This window comes from Eurytemora carolleeae, unplaced genomic scaffold, assembly GCF_000591075.1.
Source record: "Eurytemora carolleeae unplaced genomic scaffold, Eaff_2.0 scaffold542, whole genome shotgun sequence".
In the NCBI taxonomy this organism is placed as follows: Eukaryota; Metazoa; Arthropoda; class Copepoda; order Calanoida; family Temoridae; genus Eurytemora; species Eurytemora carolleeae.
This window is the reverse complement of record NW_019396535.1, coordinates 120,027-136,728: the sequence shown is the minus strand read 5'-3', so window position 1 is coordinate 136,728 and position 16,702 is coordinate 120,027. Positions and strand designations below refer to the sequence as shown.

General features: G+C 31.5%; 1 protein-coding gene across 2 annotated transcripts; it reads right to left on the bottom strand.

Annotated features, from left to right (window-relative positions):
- Positions 1–2,939: 2,939 nt before the first annotated feature.
- LOC111705024 (glutathione S-transferase Mu 2) lies at positions 2,940–15,306 on the bottom strand. Of its 2 annotated transcripts, XM_023477452.1 has the most exons (11): positions 9,978–10,041; positions 9,474–9,533; positions 8,077–8,158; positions 7,272–7,320; positions 6,768–6,853; positions 5,940–5,962; positions 5,821–5,861; positions 5,373–5,432; positions 4,764–4,839; positions 3,451–3,552; positions 2,940–3,113 (listed from the first exon to the last, which is right to left on the bottom strand). In XM_023477452.1, the coding sequence occupies exons 1-11, from the start codon at positions 10,010–10,012 to the stop codon at positions 3,053–3,055; spliced, it is 675 nt and encodes a 224-aa protein (XP_023333220.1). In that variant the 5' UTR covers positions 10,013–10,041; the 3' UTR covers positions 2,940–3,052. The 2 variants fall into 2 exon arrangements, with proteins under 2 accessions (XP_023333220.1, XP_023333221.1); XM_023477453.1 differs by lacking the exons at positions 8,077–8,158; positions 9,474–9,533; positions 9,978–10,041 and adding exons at positions 14,041–14,122; positions 15,222–15,306 and having other exon boundaries at positions 2,941–3,113.
- Between the last annotated feature and the right edge of the window lie 1,396 nt (positions 15,307–16,702).

The following is a 16,702-nucleotide window of genomic DNA, read 5'->3' as shown; positions in this document are numbered from 1 at the left end:
CCTCATCTCTCATAATTCCCCCCCCCGTAACCCACGTTAATGTAATCTGCGTCATATCAGTCTAGGGTTAAATAGATAACAATGAACTAAAGATTTTTTATTTTCTTATTTTTTAAAAATCAAGAAAATTTAACATTTTATATTTTGAGGATTGAAAAAGATTGTTTTGACCTGAATTAGTTTAAGTTAAATGAGAAGATTGCGTTTATACAAAACCAACGATTATAATTGAGGACTAGTGGAATAAACCAAAGATAATACTTAAAGATTGCATAATAGTACAAGCCAAAGATAATATTGTGGACTGTTACAAGAAACCAAAAATAATGCTTAAGGACTGTTGGAATAAACCAAAGAAAATGCTTAAGGATTGAAAGTACAATTTAAAAATAAAAGTTGATGATTGATAATATAAACCAAAGATAATTAAAGAGGACTCTTTGAATGAACCAAAAATATTTTTTTTATAAAGATTTATTCACACACAAAGATATAAATACATATATAAATGGTGTAGTTTAATTTGTTTAAATAAATTTTTTTTGAAAATACAGGTTTCCAAAAGAAAAGAGAAAAAATATGGAAAATTATGCACAAATAGAAAACATTGATTTTTAATCACTACATAACATATTTATCATGAATGCATATAATGTCTGAGAACCAAGATAGCAAACTTTTATCCAAGGATTTTTTGGGTTTTGGCCCCATTTTCGCCACAAGATTGGCGAAAGCCAGATTATATCTAGAATCTTCCAGATTTCTATGAATGTAATTTAAAAATACTTAAGGAGTGTTAGAATAAACCATAGATAATAATTGAGGATTGTTAGTACAAACCAAAGATTATAATTAAGGAGTGTTAGTACAAACCAAAGATAATAATTGAGGAGTGTTAGAACAGATCACAGATAATAATTGAGGATTGTTGGAATAAACCAGAGATAATAATTGATGACTGTTGGAATATACCAAAGATAATAATTTGGGATTGATGGAGAAAACCAGAGATAATAATTGAGGACTGTTGGAATATACCAAAGATAATAATTTGGGACTGTTGAAATAAAGCGTCGATAATGTTTCCGGATTCTCTGTACCAGTCTGGAACAAACCAAGGATAATTTTTAAGGATTATTAGAACAACCCATAGAATATTTGAGGATTAAAGAAAACCAATTAACCCAGCAAGGATAATACTGGAGAATTATCCTGAGTAATCCAAGAATAATATTTGAGGACTGTTGATGCGAACCATGGATTATACTCGAGGAGTGTCTAGAGAAAACCAAGAACACTAGTTTAAAATTGTTAGAACACCTTAAGTAAAACGTAAAAGTTTAAAGTAAAAGGGAGAAAAGAAAGAAAAAATGGAAAATATAATTTTCAGATGTTTTAACGTTTTATTAGTTTAGATCAAGAAACATAATTTTCTCTTAACCAGAATTAACATAAATAATAGTATTCTGTGCAAAAATGTTAGAAGAAAAAAAGATTTAGCGGTTTCCAGTCATTAAGTTTTGTAATTAAGACCGGTTTGTTGCGTGCAAATTTATTTAATTTGAATGCAAATTATTAAATAATCTAGATCAGAATTAATGAAACCTCCGGAAAACCTTTATACAAAGATAAATAGATAAAATCCTAAAAAAATCAACTCTTTTTAAAAACAACGTACGTCAATCTGAACTCTTGTCACAAAACTCTTTAAAAAGACAATATCGAAATCGTAATTCAATTCCCATGTTTATTGGGACACCCTGTACAATGTACATAGTTTAAAAATGTCCACATGTTAACAGGGACAGATATCAATGAATTTTAACTGCCTACCATCATGCAATTCAAATTTGAATCACTGATTCAAATTCTTCCTTAATCTGTAACTTCACATCTGTGGTTCAAATTTGAACGGACAGTAGGCAGCTTAGCAACGTAGCTTAATTTCATTAAATTGGGTCCCAGGTAAAAGTACAGAGTGTCCTACAAAACATGAGAGTTGATAAATTGTTATAAATGTCGTCTTCCATATTAGATATTAAAGGCTTTTTTGCAGTCTATTTCGTTAAACAATTCTTTTGCTTAAATATATATTTTACTTTGAAATCAATTTTACTATAACATGACTCTCATAATATTTTTATTATTGACTTTGGTATCAAACAATTAAACAAATTCAGCGGATTCAACAGCTGTTCATAAAATAATAGCAAAATGGACGCCCCCAACAGCATCCAATTGAGTCAGCTGACATTGACTTTGATACAGTGTTATTCACAAAGAATGATTATTAAATCTAATGATGGTTATGCAACGAAAAAAAGTTAGAGTAATTTAAACATATGAAAACAATTTCAAATATAAATAAAAATGCCATCTGTAAAGTCGACTCATTCTTTATTGGATCCCCTGTAAATATTTGTATCAGAGATACAGTGGGATTAAAAAAAATGAAACAAAAAGACTTGTTTTTAGACCAATGAACATGAAACGCAACAATTGTTCAGTGTACACTGTAAATAGACAATTTAATTTAACAAGTTTAAAACAAACTAATTAAACCTTTTGGTTTTAACAGCGTCAAAAACACAAGAAATTTGCTAATATATCGTTTCCCTAATTTATCATTTTTCTAGTTCTCACTGTATGTAAATATTTAATGTCTATTTATTGTATTAAAAGTGTGATAATGACTAATCAATTTTTTGTATTCTCAACTTTTATGATAATTTCAAGTATATTTTTTTTGTCAGAATATTTGGTTTTTAGAGTTTGGGGTAATATTAAACATAAGAGACGTTTAAAAAATTGGATCAACCAATAATAGTTCCATGGATATATGTATAATTTAATGGATGTATCTCTCAATAATAGTTCCATGGATATATGTATAATTTAATGGATGTATCTCTCTCTTGATGCATGATGCTTGATGCATGATGCTTGATGCATGATGATGCTTGATGCATAATGCTTGATGCATAATGCTTGATGCATGATGCTTGATACATGATGATGTTTGATGCATGATAATGCTTGATGCATGATGTTTTTATTTAAGTTCAACAAATCCATGCTTTGCTCGTACACTCCATATAGGGTATGCCTTGTACCTGAAATAAATTAAATGAAACCATAAATGAAACCAAAATCTTAACATTTTTATGTTTATTTTTTAATGAACAAAATAGCCCAGCTGTTTTCCTTTCCGGAAGATCTTTTATATTCAAAAATGTGCAACCTTTTATGAAAATCGAAAAAGAGATTTGAAATTTCAAATTATGAAATCCGCTCGATCAAATAGTCAAATATTAATCATTGATTTGAACTATTAGTTTTCAAAGATAAAGGGATTAGAAAATTTAAGTTTGAGTGGTCAGGTTTTTGTTTTCATATTTTTTGTATTTTCCATTCAAACTTTATAATTTTTAAATTTCCATGATTTGCCACCTGTCTGACTCTAGGTACTCCTTGACCCCCTTCAGATGTGTAAACCGAGAATGGAAGCTAGTTAGGCCGGTCAACTTGGTTAAACAGCCAGGAAACAGAAGACTAAAGTAAACAATAAACCGGGGACTAGAGAAGACAATAAACAGGAGACTAGAGTAAACAATAAACAGGAGACTAGAGTAAACAATAAACAGGAGACTGGAGTAAAGAATAAACAGTAAACAAGAGTAAACAATAAACAGGAGAATAGTGTAAACAATAAACAGGAGACTACACTAAACAATAAACAGGAAACTAGAGAAGACAATAAACAGGAGACTAGAGTAAACAATAAACAGGAGACTAGAGTAAACAAAAAACAGAAGACTAGAATAGACAATAAACAAGAGACTAGAGTAAACAATAAACAGGAGACTAGAATAAACAGAAACATGAGACTAGAGTGGACAATAAACAGGAGATTAGAGAACATTTAACAGGAGACTAGAGTAAAAATAAACAGGAAACTAGAGTAAACAATAAACAGGAGACTAGAGTAGACAATAAACAGGAGACTGGAGTAAAGAATAAACAGTGGACTAGAGTAAACAATAAACAGGAGATTAGTGTAAAAAATAAACAGGAGACTACACTAAACAATAAACAGGAGACTAGAGAAGACAATAAACAGGAGACTAGAGTAATCAATAAACAGGGGACTAAAATAAACAATAAACAGGAGACTAGAGAAGACAATAAACAGGAGACTAGAGTAAAAAATAAACAGGAGACTACAGTAAACAATAAACAGGAGACTAGAGTAAACAATAAACAGGAGACTAGAATAAACAGAAACATGAGACTAGAGTGGACAATAAACAGGAGATTAGAGTAAACAATTAACAGGAGACTAGAGTAGACAATGAACAGGAGACTAGAGTAGACAATGAACAGAACACTAGAGTAAACAATAAGCAGGAAACTAGAGTAAACATTAAACAGGAGACTATTGTAGACAATAAACAGGAGATTAGCGTAAACAATAAACAGGAGACTAGGTCAATCAATAAATTAGAGACTAGAGTAAACAATAAACAGGAGAATAAACAGAAACAGGAGACTGGCTTAATCATAAACAGAAAACTAGAGTAAAAAGGCAGTAAACTGAGCTTAAAGTACAACCCCAAGCTAAGGAATAGGAAGACTAGAAAATCAACTTTTTAAAGTGAAATAGGTCTGTGTACACTGCACATTTATTTGTTTTCATGTTTATTAAAACTTGAGTCTCCAAAAAGTCGTCTTTCTATTATTAAGATTTATGATTTATAATGTACCTGTATGCGTCAAGTGTTTCCCAAATCATGAAATCCGCAATTGTTAATTCATTGTTCACAAACCAGTCATTGGATCCTAGAAATATATTTCATTGATTAAACTCCAGTCATTATATTTCGTTTTTAAAAAAACAGTCATCCTGGATCCTAGAATATTTCATTGTTTAAAATTCTGTAATTGGATTATAGATTATAGTGCATTGTTTATTAAATCTAAATTTATAATACAGGGTGTCCCACGAAACATGACAGTTTGTGAATAGTTTTGAATGTCTTCTTCCATATACTGTATTAGATATTATAGCCTTTTTGCAGTTTATTTAGTTTTAAAAATTATTTACTCAAATATATTTTAATTTGAAATCAATATGGCTGGCATGAACATTTTTATATTGTTCTCTTGGGGTTCAAACAACTTAAAAAACTATGAAAGAAGACATTTTAAACTGTTTACCAACTGTCATGTTTCGTGGGACACCCTGTAGCTATTTATTGGACCCAATAAATCTATTTCATTGTTCAAAAACTAATTATTGTTAAAAACACCATAGAATTGAGTATTTCTAGAAAACTGTTAAACTAATAAATTCTAATTAATTTTATTTTTACCAAGTTTGCATTGTAGAGGCAAAAACCTGTCTTCTACACTTTTCATACCCTCTCCTGATCCTAGAGTTTTTCTTATAAATCAGAAAGAAAAGAAAACAGGAAAAAAATAGAAAAAAAATTATTCTTCATAAAAGAAATTTTAAAATTTTTTCTCCACAAGTTTGCTTTTAGTGAATCTATGAACTAAACGATACTATTCTAAATAAACCAAAATAATACTAATTGATTGATATAAAATTAAATACGAAGCATCCCATATTATATTGGATAAACTTCACGGTTTAAGCCAAAATACGCACTTAATGCTCAAAAGACCTAGTATTTTCTGTACGCAAATATTTATATAATAGCCTTGTACAATTTTTAAATGATAATTCTTTTTAAATTTTCAGATTAGTCCCGAAAATTTATGTTTTTTTTATAAAACAACTTGAGATGAATAAATTACCTTCAACCCATTCCTTCATCAAAGCTGGAGAAAAGTCAGACCTTTTTAACAAAAGAAAATAAAAAAATGTATTTTAATTGATTGTTTCATATTTAAAATAATGAAGATATATATATAACCTGTAACAGAGAGCACCCATCGGCTAAAATATGATAAAATTATAAGCAAAAACAAAAAACGTTTTTTTTTTGGTATAAAAAATCTTGAGAAATTATCTATATATCTATTTATCTATTTACTATTTAACCCAGAACTTCGGAGAAATTGAAAGAATTTATAAAATGTCGTCTTCTAAACCTATTTAAAAATGGAATTCCATGCAGGTTTTTGATTTTTTTAATTGAATAATTATATGGAGCTCTTAAAACTGTTTCATGGCTATTTATTTATTTTTTCAGTCTATATATTACAACCAAATCCGACCTAAGTAGATTGGTCAGGTTAAGACCAGTATGAGATCAGTTAAGTGACTCGCCCTAACCGAACATAACCTGACCAAACACGACCTAGGGGGAGTGGTCATGTTCCGACCAGTTAGGTCTCCTGACATAACTCAACCAATCTCGACCAAATTCGACCTAAGTGGATTGGTCAGGTTAAGACCAGTATGAGACCAGTTAGGTTATTCGACCTAACCCGACCTAACCTGACCAAACACAACCTAGGGGGACTGGTCATGTGTCCGACCAGTTTGGTAATCTGACATAACCCGATCTAACTGGACCTAACGCGACATAAGGGGAATGGTTATATTGTGACCAGTTTGCTAATCTCTGATGTAACCCGACCTATCTCAACCTAATGGGACTGGTCGCGCGACGTCGCTGGTTGTTAGGGATAAAAACCCATTGAAATATTGTCAAGACAACATTTTATAAATTCTTTCGATGGTTCCGAAGTTCTGGGTTAAACTGTATCTATCTATTTATCTATATATAAAATATTACATTTCTGACATCAGCTGCTTCATCTAGAACCATGTCAACCTCGGCCTTGGCGCGTACAGTCGAACCATCCAAACCAAACTTACGACCTGAAGCCGCCATTTTGAAATTTCAACTAAGGAACCGAAATTTGCCTGAAACTCTAATTTTTTATCCTTATATCTTAAGATGTCATAGACCCTTGATATTTCAATCTATAAATTTTGTCAGATTTAATTCCAATATCATGTTAGAAAGATATAGATGTTAGAAAAAAGGGCCTGATGCATTTGTGTTTGGGACCTTCCCTTTGTCTTTAAATGAATGTGAAATTCGCAATTGATCCTCAACATTGAATGGGGGTTTTGCCCCAAAACCTAACTTTTCAATAAATTAATGTATAAATATCTAATGTATGAAGTTCTAAAAAACGTTTTTCTCAAAACCAAAAAAAAAAATCGGCAAAACCATTTTTTTTAATTCAAAAATATTTCAAAAAAAAGTAAATATGTAATTTGCTCAGCTTACCAAGATGCTTCAAGATTGCCAGACTTTGTGTTATTTTAACATCCTCATCCTGTGAAGAGAAAAAGAAAATACTTAAAATTAAACTTTTATAAAACAAAATTAGGATCTTTTCCAAGTAATAATTATAAAAATATTTCAAAGGTCAGATTCAATGAAGGACACTTTAACTTAAAACTTTGGTGGCATCAAATAAAGTTATAAAATTTCGTCTCCTACCTCTCCTGCTGCAGATATTTTGTTTTTATTTAATAAATATATTGAGTTTTTTAAACAGTTCCAGCATATTTCAAGGGTATTTACTTATTTTTACTATTATTGAGGATTAGGTTTAATATAAAAAATTGCCCAAACGGCATTTTAGAAATTCTTTCAGTGTCTCCAAAGTTCTGGGTTCAACCAAGGTAATAAGGCAAGGCAAGTTAATTGCAGTTGCGTATACTCTGCGCACATATTGAAACCAGTTCTGTCTGGGCGGAATTTGTTAACAAGAATAGATGCACCAGTATTCGTTTAGTATCCGAGGAGGTTAAAAGCATTGAATTAAAAAAATTTTGATAATTCACAAAATAGTTTCTTATGACCAGAATATTTCATTGATTTTTTTTATGTGAAAGATGGATCCCATGTCAGGTGGTGCCATCCGTCCTTGTGTTTAATTATCGCCAAGAGACAATACACTACAGTACAAAAGATGCGTACACCTGTAAAATAACTTTCCTTGCCTTATAACCAATTCTTTCTATTTATTAAATCCGACCTTAGATCTTTATAACTTGTTATTTCTTTGATTTGGAAATCCATTTACCTCATAGAAAGGTAGGTTGGGGAAATCAAAGCCAAGAGTAGTTTTATGAGCCAACCAATCAGGTTGACTCATTAGAATACGCCTAAAATTATATTTTTAAAAAATTAAATTTTTTTGTGAATCATTTTAAACTAGCATAACTATCATAAAAAGAGCAATTCAATTTAAAAGAGCAATTCAAGCTTTATCTGTAATTTTGGTTTTAATCGGAGAGTTTACTTTCTTGTAATTATTGGTTTGTTTAGATTGTAACCTTGTTGGGATAATGTCAATCAACAAATATATATGAAAGACGATCCTGGTGAAGCCTGTGCTACAGTCTACCCGCCGTAATATTCTCAACACAGCTATGACAGGAAAACATCTCCGGCATTAAATATAAATAAATCTTAAAACGACTAAACTGATGGGGGCCCAGATTTGTCGTTGGACCTCACATGACCCCAGGGAAGGTTTACAGATGGTCAGAATTATAAAAAGCGTTGAAAAAAATTTAACTTTCAATTAGATTTACTTATTAAAACTAAGTAAGGCGCATTTACAGTGATAACCATTCACCAGAAAACAATAGAACCAATTGCTGTGTCTCATATGCTCATTGGACTTATTCTAAAAGTCGTCTTTCTGTTGGTAATTTTTTTTGACACTATCACCATGAAATTTTTTGACTTATAACAAATAGAAATTTAAAGGATTTTTTGTAAATTTTTTTTTATGCATAAGGAGGGTAAAGGGCACAAAAAGGCCAGGTTTTAGCCTGAACCGGCCCCCTTTCATTTTTTATACAGTCCCTTTAACCCAAGACAGAGGCAGGGGGGGGGGGTTGACCCCTCCTCTGGTTTTTCCCATAGTTCTCTCATTTTTGACACTATCACCATGGAAATTTTTTTCTTAAAAAATAGAAAAGGATTTTTTAAAAAAATTTGTATGCATAAGGAGGGTACAGGGCGGTTAAATGTCCGGTCTGTGTAAAATGAAAAATTTAAAATAGCCCATAACTTATGACTAAAGCTACAGATCTAAAAACTGTATTTTTGAAAAAGCCCTTGAAAAATGGATATAGAAACATGTGCCACACTTTGATATTTGTTTAAACAAAAAATAATATTTTTATCATTTTGTTGATCTTTTTTGGCATTTTTTTAACCCTCCCTAGCACCCAAACCATTATACCTGTCCTCGTATTGAATATAATATGATTACTAAGGATATAAAGATATATAACATACCTGTCCTCGTATTGAATATAATATGATTACTAAGGATATAAAGATATATAATATACCTGTCCTCGAATTGAATATAATATGATTACTAAGGATATAAAGATATATAATATACCTGTCCTCGTATTGAATATAATATGATTACTAAGGATATAAAGATATATAATATACCTGTCCTCGTATTGAGCTCCGGAATACTCGAAAACAAGACGGGAAGGTTGGACTAACCCCCTAAATAATTAGTAAAATTTTGTATTTACCAAGTTTGTTGTAGATATTTACGCTTTTAAGCTATACGGAGGGACCGAAAAACGGCACTATCATGGGTTTTTAAACACTTCAAATCCCTAAAATAGCTTCTCAGAACAGTTGTTTACTTTGAAAGGTGTAGTGTATTTTTGTATCTTGGTTAGAATCATAAAACTGTGGAATATGAAAACGACACATAGACCCAGTTTATGATTTTAAATATTTTAGTAGTTACGGTATACAGGAATTGCTCGGTGTATACATAAGATTGCTTCAATGTCGTCTTTCAATTTTACAGCTTTATGGGTCTCACTGTAGGTCAAATATTAGAAAATCTCTTTATCAAATTCAGCTAACCAAACATAGATTCAATGTTAATAGAGATATATCCGAATATTGTAAATGCTTAAATCCAGGGGGATTAACCTAATATCCCAATATCCAAGAATCGGGTTTGTCATTCCAAATCTGAAAGAGATTAAAACCTAAAAGGAACTGTAAACATAAGTTGTTCAAATAAACCTCCGCCGTCTACAAAAAGATGGCATATTCTCTCCGCCCTAAACAAAAATATGGCATATACTCTCCTCCGTCTACAAAAAGATGGCATATGCTCCTCGCCGTCTACAAAAAGATAGCATAGACTTTCCGCCGTCTACAAAAAGATGGCATATACTCGATTTACAACGGTTCCCTTAGAGGAACTGCAAAGCATAAATTTAAGGAAATCTCGATTCAAAGATGGCAATGCCTGATTCCACTTGGTACCCTTGATGCCTTTTTTAGAATAATGTGGAAGTTACAATGACATTTTTCAAGAAGGAAAGTGTTTTAATCTGATAATTTGTACCATGGTTATAATGGAAGGAAAGTTAATTGCAGTTGTGTTTACTCCGCGTACCGTACATATTGAAACCAGTTCTCTCTGGGCGGAATTTGTAAACAAGAATGATGCATCAGTGTTCTCACAGTAATCGAGGAGGATAAAAGCATTAAATTTTGATAATTTTGATAATTCACATAATAGTTTCCTATGACCAGAATATTTCATTGATTTTTTTATGTGAAAGATGGATCCCATGTCAGGCTTCGACATCCGTCCTTGTGTTTACATTACCGCCTAGTGCAATTTTATGTTTGTGATAATTTTAGAATAAAGTGCTTATCTTACAATCAATATCTTACAGTCTATTTTGGTAACTTAAAAATTGACTGAAACACTAACAAGCTTGCATGCTTCAAAATAATTTTAATAAACAGAAACATGTCTGATATGTTAAATATGTTATAACGGTTAACCTAATTTTCAAAGATTAGCGGTATTGTGCACTATTTTAATTTGCTGAAAATGTGGGAGTAAAAAGAGTTAATAAAATGATCTGGCAACATGTTATCTTCGACTGATAACCGGCCCCCTCTCCCCCCCCCCCTCCGGACAGAAGGCATTATGCTATGCCTTGTTTGTTTAAATTTCAGGGCAAAATATTAACTTTTAGTCAATAAATAATCACTGAAATAAATTTCCTGTTTAATTTCAGAAAAAAAAAATTTTATGTTTTAATTTTTTTTTCTCTGCTCATGTTAAAAAGGTTTTATGTTTTCTCAATACTTTGTGTATTTTCTGGTACATGAAAAATATAAAACGAGTACTTAAAGGAGCTGTTTATGGAATGGCATGGACGATTTATAGAGTTGAAAGGCCGATTTACAAAGTGACATTGCCGATTTATAGAGTGGCAAGGAGGACTTAAAAAGTTCCATGGCCGATCAATAGAACAGCATGGACGATTGAAAAAGTGGAAAGGACGATATATAGAGTTGCATTGCCGATTTATTGAACAGCATGGACGATTTATAGAGGAGCGTGGACGATTTATAGAATGGCATGGCCGATTTATTGAGTGGCATGGACGATCTACAGAGTGGCATGGACGATTGAAAGAGTGGAAAGGAAGACATAGAGTTGCATTGCCGATTTATAGTACGACTGGACGATTAATATAGGTGCATGGACGATTTATAGAGTGGCATGGCCGATTTATGGAGTGGGATGGCCGATTTAACGGATGATTTACAACCTTAAACCGAGAAGCAAAGAGACAGTATTGTCTATGCAAAGAGAGCCCACAATTGAAAAAAATCAGTTTTCAGCTGGAAAAATAAGGATATTTCAGTAACTTTATTTTTTTGGTTTGTTAATATTTTATCATGTAATCAATGATCTTAGTTTTACTTTTATTATTTTAGTATTACAATNAACAATTATTTTAAAAGAATCGTTTTTTATTAAAAATCATTAAATCAAGTTCACAAGAAAATGTCCAATTTACAGTAAAGCTAAAGATTAATGAACATGATAATAAAACGATGTAAAATGTAAAAAATCATCAAAATCAAGCTGAAATGACAAAAATCTTGTTCTTACTGTAATACAATTTTAAATGTGCTTACTTTTTATTTAAACTTAGCTTTTTCTACTGTTACAGAAATCAACTGATTATTGACAAATTCAAAAAAATATCTTTTTCCAACATGCAGAATATTTAAGTTCCAAAATTTATATATTTCAAAAATAATTACATATATTATTGACACATTTATTTCTAAGAATAAACAAAATTTAAATGTTTTGTTTATTTACCTTCCATTGAAGCTGCACCACCAATCATAAATTAACAGTATCATCATAACTTGAGAACATAAAACAGAGCTAGCTTGTAGATTTTGATTTAAAGGGAGTGTTAGCGAACAAATAAAAGGGTAAAACATATTTTTAAAGGAGCATTTAAAACGGTATCCTTGAAACCTTAATCTGATCAATAATGTTAAATATTATAGAAGTTCATGGAATAATCCTTGGTTTTGGTCATAGAAGGTACTGTGTACATTAGGATTCCTCATATCTTCATTATAAAGAAGTACAATTTATTTGGAAACAAAGCTAGAAGTTCATGGTAAAATCCTTGGTTTTGGTCATAGAAGGTACATAAGGATTCCTTACATCTTCATTATTTACAGAGTGTCCCACATCAAATTAGACTACTGCAACTGCGTCAATGAGTCTAAATTCCGATTTGGCGGGAAAATCAGAAAATTTAAGAAGAATGAATTATTTTGAAAAATTTAATAAGGCTAATAGAAATTTTTTTTGCAGAAAATGCTAGATTTTTCTAGTATTATGTGCGTATTTTAGAGTTAAAGATTGGAGATAATCTAATATGAAATGGGACGCTCTGTAAAATATAATCAAAATTATTGCTGCCCAGGCTAAGTTTCTTAATATTTCTTGTATACTCATTGTAATTAATGATGTAAGGGCAGGGCGTAACTAACTGAGTGTAATTCTTTAAGAGATTGTCGAGTATCTCGTAACATTCCATCTAAAGATCTGGGGAATACCTTATTTAAACCGTTAGCTAAAAGATATTGTCGAGTATCTCGTAACATTCCATCTAAAGATCTGGGGAATACCTTATTTAAACCGTTAGCTAAAAGATATTGTCGAGGATCTCGTGACATTCCGTCTAAAGATCTGGGGAATGTCTCATTTAAACCGTTAGCTTTTCAATTATGTGAAAGATATCAAAGTTTTTCTAGTTTGAAATTTTTTATCTTGACAATTTTCTCTATATTGTATCTGAAGCAGAAATGCGTAAGTGAATTTTTTAGAGAACCCACAAATGAAAGTAACCAACTTTCAGAGAGATGATGATTAATATATATCACATCATGCATTCTATTGATAAGACAAAGCTTTGAGTTAAAGGGTACCGTTGTGAATCGGACATGGCACTCGAAAAATGGAGAGTCACATGCAATTCGAACACTTTTCGCCCCCCCCCTTCAGGTATGTTCCTGTAAAGGGGTGATCCTGAATCCTGATATTTAAATCCCTGATTTCAAAAAAACAAATGTCAGCTAAAAGAATTATTTTCTTCTAAAATGTCCAGATTTAAATTCATTGTTTACCTGACATCCCATCTTCTGTGAAAAACCTTGTATATCCAAGTTTATTAAAGATTTGTAAATATTTTGGCTGCTTATAACTGAAGTAAAAAGCTTTTCTTTGTATATGTATAATACTGATATTCACAAAAAATGCCTAAACCCATTCGTGAAACCCGGGTTTTAAAACTGGTTTTCATAACGATACCCTGTCTTAAGTTTTGGGCTCTGGGCGGAATTTGTAAACAAGAATAGATGCATCAGTGTTCGTTTAGTATCCGAGGAGGATAAAAGCATAATATTTTGATAATTCACATAATAGTTTTCTTGACCAGAATATTTCATTGATTTTTTATGTGAAAGATGGATCCCATGTCAGGCTGTGACATCCGTCCTTGTGTTTACATTACCGCCCATAGACAATACACTGCAGTACAAAAGATGCGTACACCTGTGAAATAACTTTCCTTGCATTATAACCTTGGGTTCAACCAATTCTTTCTATTTATTAAATCCGGCCTCAGATCTTTGTATATCCATTTACCTCATAGAAAGGTAGGTTGGGGAAATCAAAACCAAGAGTAGTTTTATGAGCCAACCAATCAGGTTTACTCATTACAATACGCCTAAAATTATATTTTCAAAAAATAAAAATTTTTTTGTAAATCATTTTAAAGGATTTTAAGCATAATTATCAGATATCCTGTTTTTTTAGAGACTATAATTTCCTGTAATTGTTGGTTTAGATTGTAACCTATAAACCTCAAAACAACTTAACTGATGGGGGCCCCACTTTGGACCTCACATGACCCCATGGATGGTTTGTAGATGGTCAGAATTCAAAAAAGCGTTGAAAAATTTGAACTTCAAATTAAATTATTTACTAAAACTAAGTAAGGCGCATTTACGGTGATAATCAGAAAACAATATAGAAACAATTGCTGTGTCTCATATCCTCATTGGAATTTTTAAAGCTATAACTTAATTCTAAAAGTCGTCTTCATGTAGGTAATTTTTTTTCTTCGAAAATTAATCTTTACTCCTAAACAGGCTAGACGGGGGGGGGGGGAAATTAGGGTACAGGGTGGTAAAAATTAAAAGTAAAGTATAAAATAAAAAAATTTAAATAGCCCATATTTTTTATGACTAAAGCTACAGAACTAAAAACTACATTTTTGAAAAGCCCTTGAAAAATGGATGTAGAAACATGTGTCACACTTTGATATTTGTTTTGAGCAAAAAATATACTTTTTACATTTTGTTGACCTTTTCTGGCATTTTTTTAACCATCCCTAGCACCCAAAAAAATAAATGGTATCGATCTAATTTTCTTTCAATAAGCTGGCTTTGAAAAATCGGGCTATGAACATGCATTTCAACCCTATACCTATTCTCTCAGGCCTTTTTCTAGGAGGGGCGTGGACATCCCCCACCCCCAGGCCATACATAGATTCAGACCCCCCCAGGCCTTGTGTGCAGTGGCGAATAAAATCCCAGGAATTTGATACATATATCATATAATCATATAATATTAACATTTGCCTCTGCTTTCCGCCTGAATATTTTTTTCAAGATCATTAAAGTTTCCGTTGACTAATTTAGTTGTACCAAGAGTCATCAAACCTAGAATATAATATGATGACTAAGGATATAAAGATATATAATATACCTGTCCTCGTATTGAATATAATATGATTACTAAGGATATAAAGATATATAATATACCTGTCCTCGTATTGTGCTCCTGAATACTCGAAAACAAGACGGGAAGGTTGGACTAACCCCCTAAAAAATAAATTTTGTACTTACAAAGTTTTCTTACGGATATTTTCTATTTACGAAGTTTTCTTATGGATATTTTCTATTCACCAAGTTTTCTTATGGATATTTTCTATTTACCAAGTTTTCTTATGGATATTTTCTATTTACCAAGTTTTCTTATGGATATTTTCTATTTACCAAGTTTTCTTATGGATATTTTATATTTACCAAGTTTTCTTATGGATATTTTCGCTTTTAAGCTATACAGAGGGACCGAAAAACGGCACTATTGGGTTTTTAAAAAACTTCAAATCCCTAAAATAGCTTCTCAGAATAGTTGTGAATTTTTGTATCTTTCGATTATCTTCTTGGTTAGAATCATAAAACTTTTTTGGGCCTCACTGTAAGTCAAATATTAGAAAAATCTCTATATCATCCCCCCCTCCCAGACAGAAGGCATTATGCTGTGCCTTATGTGTTTAAATTTCAGGGCAAAATATTAACTTTTAGTCAAAGAATAATCACTGAAATAAATTTCGTGTTCAATTTCAGATAATTTTTTTTTATGTTTTTAATTTTTTTCTCCCTTCATGTTAAAACAGGTTTTATGTTTTCTCAATACTTAGTGTATTTTCGGGAACATGAATCATATATTTAAATGAGCTGATTATAGAATGGCAAGGACAATTTATAGAGTTGAATGGCCGATTTATTGAGTGGCATGGCCGATTTATGGAGTTGCAAGGACGTCTTATAAAGTTCCATGGCCGATATATGGAACAGCATGGACGATTTATAGAGTGGCATGGACGATTTATAGAGTGGCTAGGACGTCTTATAAAGTTCCATGGCCGATTTATGGAACAGCATGAACGATTTATAGAGTGGCATGGACGATTGAAAGAATGGAAAGGAAGACATGTAGTCGAGTTGCATTGCAGATTTATAGTACGACATGGACGATTAATATAAGGGCATGGACGATTTATAGAGTGGGATGACCGATTTAACGGACGATTTACAACCTTGAACCGAGTAGCAAAGAGAAAACATTTTCCATGCAGGAAGCGGACTTACTTTTAAAGAGAGCCCACGATTGAAAATAATCAGTTTTCAGCTGGAAAAATAAGTATATTTCAGTCACTTTATTTTTTTGTTTGTATATAATCAATGATCCTAGTTTTTATCACAATAACTTAAAATATTAATAAACAGTACAATATAGACAGTAGTCGCTGGACAGTATGTACAAAAAGTACAATATAGACAGTATAAAGTGGACAGTATGTATAAAAAGTACAATATATACAGTATACAGTGGACAGTATGTATAAAAAGTACAATATAGACAGTACAGTGGACAGTATGTATGAAAAGTACAATATAGACAGTACAGTGGACAACGTATGAATAAAAAGTACAATATAGACAGTACAGTGGACAGT

What these genes read in the sequence shown, in the direction of transcription:
- LOC111705024 (XM_023477452.1), bottom strand. Translation starts at nt 10,012, where the DNA reads ATGACAAACCCGATTCTTGGATATTGGGATATTAG. An exon ending in GAAACACTTGACGCATACAG is followed by an intron (nt 3,553 to 4,763) that starts GTACATTATAAA and finishes TGTTTACTTTAG; the next exon opens with TCTTCTGTTTCCTGGCTGTT. An exon ending in GAGTACCTAGAGTCAGACAG is followed by an intron (nt 3,114 to 3,450) that starts GTGGCAAATCAT and finishes AATTTATTTCAG; the next exon opens with GTACAAGGCATACCCTATAT.